The sequence below is a fragment of the Biomphalaria glabrata genome, chromosome 2, assembly GCF_947242115.1.
Source record: "Biomphalaria glabrata chromosome 2, xgBioGlab47.1, whole genome shotgun sequence".
In the NCBI taxonomy this organism is placed as follows: Eukaryota; Metazoa; Mollusca; class Gastropoda; family Planorbidae; genus Biomphalaria; species Biomphalaria glabrata.
In genome coordinates this window covers 42,113,676-42,124,463 of record NC_074712.1, presented here as the reverse complement: position 1 = coordinate 42,124,463, position 10,788 = coordinate 42,113,676, and the positions used below count along the sequence as shown (strand labels likewise).

At 34.1% G+C, this 10,788-nt stretch overlaps 1 protein-coding gene across 1 annotated transcript; it reads left to right on the top strand.

Annotated features, from left to right (window-relative positions):
- The first annotated feature begins 3,719 nt into the window (after nucleotides 1–3,719).
- LOC106058723 (receptor of activated protein C kinase 1-like) lies at nucleotides 3,720–9,825 on the top strand. Its single transcript, XM_013216217.2, has 7 exons — nucleotides 3,720–3,932; nucleotides 4,449–4,620; nucleotides 4,805–4,952; nucleotides 5,374–5,469; nucleotides 8,039–8,149; nucleotides 8,451–8,591; nucleotides 9,575–9,825. Exons 1-7 carry the CDS (start codon nucleotides 3,821–3,823, stop codon nucleotides 9,749–9,751), a joined length of 957 nt encoding a protein of 318 aa, XP_013071671.1. The 5' UTR covers nucleotides 3,720–3,820; the 3' UTR covers nucleotides 9,752–9,825.
- Nucleotides 9,826–10,788: the final 963 nt, after the last annotated feature.

The following is a 10,788-nucleotide window of genomic DNA, read 5'->3' as shown; positions in this document are numbered from 1 at the left end:
TCTGGTGAAAGACGCTTCTCGCGCCTCAAACTTTTTCTCTTTCCAAGACTTCTTGGTCACAATGGATAAGCCCGGCGCTGCTATTTAGTGTTTGTAAAGTGTTTGTTTGTAAAATGTTTTACATGTTTCGGATGTTCCTTTAGAGTTAAAGATAGTTTACTTCTTAGTCCAAACCTCCAGCAAGACGAAGGGGGGTGGGAGCGGGCAGATTTTGACAGTCCAGCGCGCAGTCATCCGTAGACACGTGTTAATACCACTTGTTCTCTCCCCCCCCCTTTTTCCCATTTGTTTTTTCTTGGGGTGACTATCCGCAGAAATAAGAGAGTGATCTTTCCTTTACTTCTTGCACGTCCAAACTGTTGAGTGTAAGAAGAGAATTATATATATAGATTTAGAAAATTACTTAAATATTTTATATAAATTCTATTTATTCCATTATCCTTTGAAAATAAAATCAATATTCCTACATAAGAAATTATTTCTGAAACTAGAACAAAAAAATGAAGCAGCGTTCGAGGGATTCCCACTGTTTTTTTCCATAGGCGCCTACTCATTTCTAGCCTTGAATTTCCGCGGGTTGTTTGTAATATTTGTTTTGAGTTGTAATTAGATCTATTACCAGTAATTAAAAACTAAATTTAAATAACATTTTCACTGGGAGGGGGGCGCTAGTTTCTCTCATGTGGAGGAAGGAGGGAGCAACGTCATGACAAAAAGGGGTGTTATGGAGTGTGTGTGTTTCCTAGGCGGCGGTAAGAAGAGGTTAAGCTATTGATTGGTGGTTATGCAGTAACGATGATGAAATTAGCGTACCTATTGCAAACAAATGTTTCAGACCACTTGCCGACTTGAGAGGAAACCTGCTGTATCTTTAATTCTAACTCCAGGAAGAACTTTTTTTTTTTTTAAAGGAAACCTCAGAATTTGCGCTATTCAGTTTTAGCTTTATCATCATAGGAATCCTTGGGCCTTAGGCCTCTTTTCTTGGCTTTATGTGCCTCTTTTATGGGCGCACCTTTTTACAACGCTCATAGTTCCTTTTCCTTTGCTTACGCTATGTCACCCCCAAAAAAAAAAACACACGTTTTAGTGAAAATTTCATGACGTTAATTTGGTTTCTATACACAGTGTTAAATTAATATAGGCAAAATGAAAAAAAAAAAACACCTAAAAATTGTGACTAAGTTTCTTTTCTTTTTTTTTATTACATTCTAAAAAAAAAAGAACCTCACTGTGGGAGCCTACATAGCTCCTCTGGTCTCCAGCTTCTAAGGGAGCTCCAACGAAAATATTGTTATCTAAAGAGTCGCCACCCGGGAATTTGAGAAACACTGCCTTACTATGTTTTAATTCAATTCATTGTTTAAGTGACTTGTACTTTGGATTATTTACTTTGTATTAAACTCAAGAAATATATTCAGCGCTGAGTTGCTTCATTTGTTGGATAAATTTGTAGGCACCTCTGATGATTGTGGATACAATGCACATTTCTCTAAAATACAATCGTGATAATTATTATGAAAGTTTACGGAACGTTGAAAAAGTTCCACTGTCAATGGCTTTTGTATTTCGAGTCTTTTTTAAAAATTGGATTGTGCTTTAACTTACAATAACAAACTAGTATTCACGTTCAGACCATGTAACACTGTTGAGCAAAGCTATCGAGAAATTGTATATACATCATGATCATTTACGCTATTCATTGTAATATACCCACCGAAGCTCATCAATTATAATCGTCGCCAAATACAGGAGCATAAGAGAGTAGTCAGAACGAGATCAGTTTTTAATGTTCATCACAAAAAACAACAACAACAACAACAAAAAAAAAAAAAACAACAAACAATTAAGAAGTCAGATTTCTGTAGGCACGTATCTATATATATAATTCTCTTCTTCCCTCAACAGTTTAAACGAGTAGTAAGGAGTAAAGGAAAGATCACTCTGCGGATAGTCCACGAGAAAACAAGAGGGGGGGGGGGAGAACAAGTGGGTATTCACACGTCGATTTGGATGGCTGCGCGCTGGACTGTCAAACACTACCCGCTCCCATCCCCCTTCGTCCTGAGGGAGGTTTGGACTAGGAACTAAACTATCGTCAACTCTGAAGGAACATCCGAAACATGTAAAACATTCTATTTCCTCAATAGCAAGAATTACCAAATGTTTCAATCTATCTTTGAGAATTGTTGACCTCAAGTAATTCTTCATTAGTTTGAGGTGCGAGAAGTTTCTTTCACCAGATTACACAATTAAGGCTAATGCATAATGCCGTTTTTATTTATCGTGAGTAGGATTGGCGTTTTCCAAAATGGCTACCCCAAAATGACAATTTTTGTCTATATATTTCCTTATATTTTAAGGACTATTTCGTATATTTAGCAATTTCGGGAGATTTCCATGAGCTCCTGGTAAATCGACAGGAGGGTGCGGTAAATCTGTTTTAAGTTATAAAATGGTTTAATTCAATAATGTATACACCTTGAATTAGCGCGGGTCCTATGAAAGTGCGGGGCCCACTGCGGTCGCATAGATTGCAGTGGCAATCCGTATGCTACGCCGTGGGTTGACTATATTATAAAATTCTCTTCATGGTTCAACAGTTTGGACAAAAAGAAGTAAAGGGAAGATCACTCTTTTATTTCTGCATGACGGACTAGAGTTTCCAACTTTAGCCATCAATAAATAGCAGTGCCGGACGTAACCATTTTGATCTAGAAATCATGGAAAGATCACTCTTTTATTTCTGCAAGTCGGACTAGAGTTACTCCACGTATTTTTAGCGGCGAAAAAAAAGAGGGGAGGGGAGAACAAGTAATCTACGCTTCTTTCACCAGATTCCACGATTACGGGTATTGCATAATGTCGTTTTTTTTTTTGCATCGCGCGTAAGATTGGCGACAATTTTTTGTCTATATATTTCAGGATTTTATATTTTTTTTTTTTTGAGTTTTCAAAAGATTTTAAATAATTTTCGGAGATTTCCATGACTTTTTCGTATATTTTGCAATTTCAGGAGATTTCCAGGAGCTCCTGGTAAATCGACTGAATGCTGCGGGAGTTATAAAATGGTTTAATTTAATAATTTAATACTAGAATTAGAGAATTAGAGCGGGTCCTTTGAAGGTGCGGGGCCCACTGCGGTTGCATAGGTTGCATTGGTCTAAGGTCGGCCCTGCAAAATATTGGCGTATGCTACGCCATAGGTCGACTAGTTTAAGTAATTTTTTAAAAGTAACCTTGGAATAAAGATTTGGCCTCTCCCTAAAGTAGGCCGCCTGAGTGCAACGCATTCATTGCATAATAGGTAGTGGCGGCCCTGCGTACGCCCTTCGCTTAATTATGTTTTAATCTAGTAGTGCATATTAAATTCATTCAATTTATACCATAACTAAGTCATTGGTAGTCCTTGCTGATACAGACAATCGGTTCTATGATCCAATTTAGGCAATTCTAATTAGTTAAGAAATGTCTTTCTTATTAATTTATGATTTTTATACTTATAATATATATCTCAATGTTTTATATATTATTATTTAGTATGATTCTTGTCTTTTTAGTAAATGAGGACATAGATTATAATACAAGTACTTTCTTAAACATGGAACTATACTAAACCAAACCATGACCAAACCATTACATTGATAGTGTAACGTAAATAATAGTTTTGTTTCGTATCTAAAGAGGTGTTTCTTTTAAATTAGCATTAAAAAAATGTAATGCATCCTTTTCCGGTTTAGAAAGCCGTGTAATGGATTGGTCTTAGTTAGACCTCCAGATAAAATCACATTTAATCGTGGTAAAATAAACAATATCCAAAATGTCGCAAGAACAGATGACTTTGAGGGGAACTTTGCAGGGCCACGGTGGATGGGTAACTCAAATTGCAACCAATCCACAGTATCCTGATACAATTTTGTCTGCATCAAGAGGTACGTTTTAGTTTGTTTACGTGTTTTTTTTTTTTTTAAATTTAAAGCTTGTAGGATAGATCTATATATTTTAGATCTAGATTTTCCTGATCTAGATATTTATTTCTATGCATGAAGAAGTAAGCGTATAAAAATTTAAGACTGTAAGACATTTAGATCTAATTAAATTAACCTTTTTGATTTTGTGACAGTGACTGACATAATAATAATATACCAATAAGTTGAAACTTGAATAACTCATCTCATGATACTGTTACTGTAACTGAGTCTTGTGGACTTGTGACTAAAGATTACTGAAGAATGAGTGTGATTGTGACTAGTGTGACCATCACATAGACATTCTAGATCTACTAGACAAGATTTACTTGATTTAGTTGAAAATTATTTTAGTTCCAGATCTAAATTCTAAATCTAATCTCCATGCCATAGGCATAGTCATACATAGGATGATAGGTCTAGTTTACAATTGCTAATGTCATGTAGATCATGTTTATAATTTTATTTACTAACTTTCAGATAAAAGTCTCATTTTGTGGAAGTTGACTAGGGATGAGACTAATTATGGTGTGCCATACAAGTCTCTCCATGGCCATGGACATTTTGTTAGTGATGTAGTTTTATCTTCAGATGGTCAGTTCGCACTATCCTCCTCCTGGGATAAAACTCTTCGCTTGTGGGATCTTGTAGAGTAAGTTACTAAGTATTATTTAATTTAATGTTCCCATTTTATTACATTAGAATTTAGATGTGATATTTTATTGTAAGCATGTGATATGATAGATATTAGATTTACAAATTCGAAATATTAGAAAAATGACAAAAATATTAGATTTGTAATGGTCTACATTTTTAAGTTTTAACATATTTTTTAGAGGCAAAACAACTAGACGCTTTGTTGGACATGAGAAAGATGTTTTGAGTGTGGCTTTCTCAGCTGACAATAGGCAGATTGTCTCTGCATCTCGTGACAAGAGCATCAAACTGTGGAATACCCTTGGAGTTTGCAAGTACACAGTACAGGTAGATCTTTTTTTTTTTTCCATATTACAAGCTCTTAATCAGCTGCTATATGATTACAAACAGGTCATAAAAAACATAACTTGATGATAGTTGTTCTGCAATACTGATAGCAGCAATGTTTTACTTAACTAATTATCATATTGATTCTAGAGTACTCGAGGTAGTTGTGCAATTTACTTTTTTTTTTCCCATCATGATATTTATCTTGATTGTTACAAGAAGAGGGATTTGAATCAACTTATTTCTGTTCAGATTAGTCATAATGGTTTAGATAATTTAAAGTATTTTTAACAAAACTGTCACACTTTTTTTGTTAGCCATTTGGTAAATAGAATTTTTTTTTTATCATGCCAAGAATTTTACTTATTTGGTTTAAAAAGTAATGACTAGACGTTTAAATGAGCTGGGTATTTATCCACAGGAAGACACACACAAAGACTGGGTTTCATGTGTGCGTTTCTCACCCAATGCTTCTAACCCAATTATTGTATCATGTGGCTGGGATAAAGTTGTAAAGGTAATGTGCCATTATATTTTTGATTAGTTAAAACTTTTTGTAATTTTGGCTAATGTGCCTAATGATTACGATCTGGACATAATTATAATGATGAAAGATGTTCTGCAATTATGAAGGCACTTATTACAACTACTTTTTACTTAGATCTATTATGTCTGTATCTTCAGTGTTTCTGCTTTTGTAATGAAGCATAGAAATCTTTGAAACTAATAATATAATTCAGAGCTAAGATTTATAAAAAAAAATGTGAAATTTCTTTTAAACAGGGTTCGTAGCGCTCCTAAAAACTCCTAAAATCTCCTAAAAAATGAAAAGTCTCCTAAAATCCTAAAATTCTCCTAAAAATTGCCGAAAATCTCCTAAAATTTTGTCCACTCTCCTAAAATTTTTAATTTTGCTTATTTCTTGCTAAAAATGTGGGGGAAAAAAAGCAGCCTAACCAGGCATTCTGATCGCATAACCTTACGGGCTGGCTGTGTTAATGAGCTGACCAGTGACGCTTCTACACCGCCTTTCACCCACTTGGGAAGCGCGACCTCGTGATTGAGGATGGCCTTGGCTCAAGCAAGCATTTCACCTGGCAGTATTTTTCTGAAGTCAGCGTAGAAATGTTTGTTTCCATTTATTGTTACCACTAAAGACGCGCTAGATCTAGTCTGTAGTGACTATTGTCTATAATTAGTGCAATTACCAGACAAATTTGTAGGCTACACCCCTCCGGGCCCTCCCTCACCTAAAATCTTCTTGTTGTGAGTGTAAGAGTGACTTCGCGTGGAAAGTCCGTAAATCTTCTAGATCTAGCTAGTATCTAGTAATAGTATCTAGATCTAATTTAGATCTAAGTTAGATCTAGTGAAGATAATTCGCACCTAACCTGAAAACTCAGTGAATTTTAGTCAATTTAATGATCTCGATACATCTAATGTCTAGATTACTCTAGAAATACGCTAGATTCTAGATTTACGCTAAATCAATTAGAGTCTAGTGAAGATAATTAGCACAAAGAAGAGAAAAGCCGGCAAATTTAGTGACTTAGATCTAGACTAGATCTACGGTATATTCAGTGAAGATAATTCGCACACTGCCGCGAAAAGTCCGCAAATTTTAGTGACTTAGATCTAGACTCTAGATCTACGGTATATTCAGTGAATATAATTCACACGCAGCCGCGAAAAGTCCGCGAATTTTAGTGACTTATATCTAGACTCTAGATTTACTCGAAATCACTAGAATCTAGTGAAGATAATTCTCACACAGCCGTGAAAAGTCCGCAAAATTTAGTGACTTAGAGTTAAAGTCCGCGAATTTTAGCGAATTAGTCTAGATCTTCTGTAAATTTAGTGAAGATAATATTCACACAGCAGTGAAAAGTCCGCGAATTTTTGTGACTTTGATCTAGGCTCTAGATCTACTGTAAATTCAGTGAAGATAATTCTCTCACAGCCGTGAAAAGTCCGCGCATTTTAGTGACTTAGATCAAGAGTCTAGATCTACTGTGGATTTAACGAAAATATTTCGCATACAGCTGTGAAAAGTCCGCAAAAATTATTTCACTCGTAAAAGCCAGGGAAACTATAGGCCTATGGTTGAAAAAGATTCTGCTAGGAAAAAAAAACGTGAATAGGTCTAATCCCCCCCCCCACCCCCACCCCCAAATCCAAAAGCCATTTTTAGTAAGCAATTGTCAACTAAACATTCAAATAGGCCTATATTGCCCTTTATATTACACTTTTTACAGGCTCTGTTTATGAGAAGGATTTAAGTTAGCTAATAAAAGAATAAAACATTACCTCAAATGCACACCATGACTCTAGTATCTATAAGATACATATAGGAACTAATAATGTACATTTCCATCACAGAGAATACACATTATGAAGGCATCTCTAAGAATGTTTCGTATTTAAAAAAATGGAAAAGCAACCATTTGTAATGTTTTTAAATAAATCTTTGAAAAAAAAAATGGTTGTTTGAGGTTTTGGATGACAGTCAAGTTGTTACTTGATTAAAAGATAACTTTCATTACATTTTCTGTGGACATACCACAGTTGATAACATTGTTTCTGTGGCATATTGGCAAGATATTTATTATTTTTAAAATCAAATAACAATAATTGATTTGATAAATGCTTAGTTTTGTGTATGTTTTACTATGTATCACACAAACGGATAGAAAACACTCACACATATCATACATTTCATACTTTAAAAAAACCTCCTAAAATCTCCTAAAATTTTGTCATGGAAAAGTGCTACTAACCCTGTTTAAAAAATCATGAAAGGGAAATGTTAGAAAACTAAAACTACAAATGTAAAGCTGATGCTTTTAGGGTTATATAAAACAAGGTGTTGGTGGAACTGTTATCTAAGCTAAAGATGTGTTAGACTGCCATGTGACTATAGGTAAACGATATAAGTGGTTTTAAATTTACTAAAGGAAAGCTTTTACTAAAATTAAGGTGAATGTTTCAGTTCGAAGTTATTCATAATTTAGTACAAGTCTAAACACAAAATTGTTCCTTAGTACAAAAGACAATGTATCATCTTAAGGATTTTTTATTTTCATAAGGTATGGAACTTGACCAACTGCAAACTTAAGACCAATCACTTTGGTCACACTCAGTTCTTGAACTGTGTTACAGTGTCACCTGATGGATCACTCTGTGCTTCTGGTGGCAAGGTAAGTTTGATCATCTACATTGATTTTAAGTTTAGTGGTGAAAACACAAACACCTGCATGAAGCTTGACCACCAAATACTAGATGAAGCTCGGATTTGAATGGAAAAAAATAAAAGCTATTAGCAATACAAGTAACGGAGGTCATTACTTACTGGGAAAACTATTGTCAGACTTGAACAGAGCTATAGGAAATTAAGAAGCTAAAACCAGGGATGTTTTTGTTTTTTTTGTATCGTGCATCTTCATGCTATTGCATGCTCATGTTTAAAAAGTATTTTTAATGTTTCTCGTTTTTTTGTAGGATGGCCAAGCCATGCTGTGGGATTTAAATGAAGGCAAGCACTTGTACACCTTAGATGGTGGAGACTGCATAAATGCTATGTGCTTTTCACCCAACCGTTATTGGCTGTGTGCTGCTACTGGCCCAAGCATTAAGATTTGGGTATGTATACACTTTTAATAAAATAATGTTGCTGAGCTAATAAATTCATATATCTATTTATTTTCAAATGGAAACATTTACCCTTTGATGCAATAGACATATCTTTGACATTTTTTTTTGTATTTATCATACACTGTAATTTATTTTTTTTTTACATTTTTTTTCAAACAAGTTTTAGTTATATGAATTGGTTTCCAGTTTTAAATTACTTTTTCTCCCCGCAGTTATTTTTGATGTTCTGACTGAGAATTTATTTGCTTGGCCAATTTATGCTCTTCTATGTTCGGATTAATTTAGATCTAGGAAGTACTTTGATATAGATTGAATGCAAATTATTTTTATGGTGTTTTATGAATACAAATTATTTTTATGGTGTTATTCTATGTTCTTCCATAAACTTTGAAAAATATATCTAAAATGGTGGTCTTGAATTTATTATTTAATGTTACACACAAATAAAAAGTAATCTCCCCCCTTTAGACACATTGTGTCAAAAGGAAAAGAAGCCTTCATGTTTAACACTTCAGGATCAAGCTTTAAGAAAGTCAAGAGAATCACACAAAAAAAAAAAAATCAACTATGGAGATATCCTGTGATCAACTCTGGCTTAGGAAAAAAATAATTTTTTTAATAAGTATTGTACTGTTATTGTTTGATTTTAGGGGGAAAGGTTATGTTTTAAAAATTCACTCAGTTCTGTTATACTTTTGCTAGACAAATTAAGAACATAACGAAGTTGTTAGACATCTTTGCATTTAAATTTGGTTGTATTTATCTTGTATACAAATATTAGTTTTATTGAAGCACCTTTCTGCAGTGTCCATATTTTATGAGCACACTTTCACAAAGGTGCTATAGCAAAATATTATTTTTTTCTTGTTAGTCACTTTTTTCCTTGAAGTGCCTCCTTGAAATAATGCTTACATTTGAATATTTTTTTGCAGTACATGTCTAACCATTTATTTAAAATGAATTTTAAATAGGATCTTGAAGGAAAAGTAATTGTGGATGAGCTGAAGCCTGATGTTATGGCAGCTGGTGCTGGCCGTGAACCTCCCCAGTGTTTATCCTTGGCTTGGTCATCTGATGGACAAACTCTCTTTGCAGGTTACAGTGATAAACTTATTCGTGTTTGGCAAGTGTCCATGGCTGCACGATAAACTTCGTTGCATTAATGGGGTTTTATTCAGTCATTTTATCACAAGCGTTGGAATAAAAATCTTCAAACAATAAATATATTGTTTTTTGTTGTTGTTGCTATTCAATTATTTTACTTGTGATGTGATATGGCCACTTGGCTCAATTTTTAACAGCAATTAACTAATAAAGACATTGCACTTAATAGTGCTATAGCAATACAAAATTTCAAGAAACATTCATGGGTGCCTGTATTAAAAAAGTTTTATTCAATATTTAGACTGGTGAATTAAAATTGTTTTACCAAAATGTGTAAGCATATTAAAGTAACTGAAATAACTTTTCAATACCAGTATTAGTTTTTGAAATTTGTGCAGCAGCACCCTACTAATCTTATTTCTAGAATTATTTCAAATTTTTTAAATGCTCTGAATAGTATGTCTAATAAAGTGTAACTTTCCTTCAGCTACATGTAGTAGTGCCTACACCGGTTGCTGCTCTGGCCCAATGATTTAATTCCTTACTTTCAACTGTTTCCAAATAAATTTTTGAAACCGTTCTTTACAATTCAACCAGCAAGTGAAATGTAGCTGTTCATGATAAATTTATGAAAATATTTTACAGAAATTTAATGTATAGGTATTCTCGTGAAGAGAAACCATGATATAAGCACTTTTTATGATTTGCAATAAGGTCTGACAATCAGTAGAATGACCCAAACCATGGACCCAATCACTTTTCTCTCTTCCCAAGTAAGGCAATTTACAACTCGTGTCAAAACTACCACACCATCAGCCTCATTAGCCATCCCAGCAAAGTACTGTTACAAATTATATTAAATCGGTTAAAACTGATAACAGACAAAATCATATCAGACCAGAAGAACCAGAGAGTTTTAGACAAGGTCGCAGCACAACAGAACAAATCTATAACCTCAGAATACTCTGTAAAAAAATACCTCCTACACCAAGAGAATCTTTTCCATGTCTTTATTGATTTCTAGAAAGCTTTCAAGTGAGTATGGCCAGGGGCTCTCTGGGCGACAATGGAAAAGTACGTC

Bases quoted from the DNA above. Each gene is read 5' to 3' on its own strand.
- LOC106058723 (XM_013216217.2), top strand. From the start codon at position 3,821: ATGTCGCAAGAACAGATGACTTTGAGGGGAACTTTGCAGGGCCACGGT. The intron at 3,933-4,448 runs GTACGTTTTAGT...ACTAACTTTCAG, and splicing joins AATTTTGTCTGCATCAAGAG to ATAAAAGTCTCATTTTGTGG. The intron at 4,621-4,804 runs GTAAGTTACTAA...CATATTTTTTAG, and splicing joins CGCTTGTGGGATCTTGTAGA to AGGCAAAACAACTAGACGCT.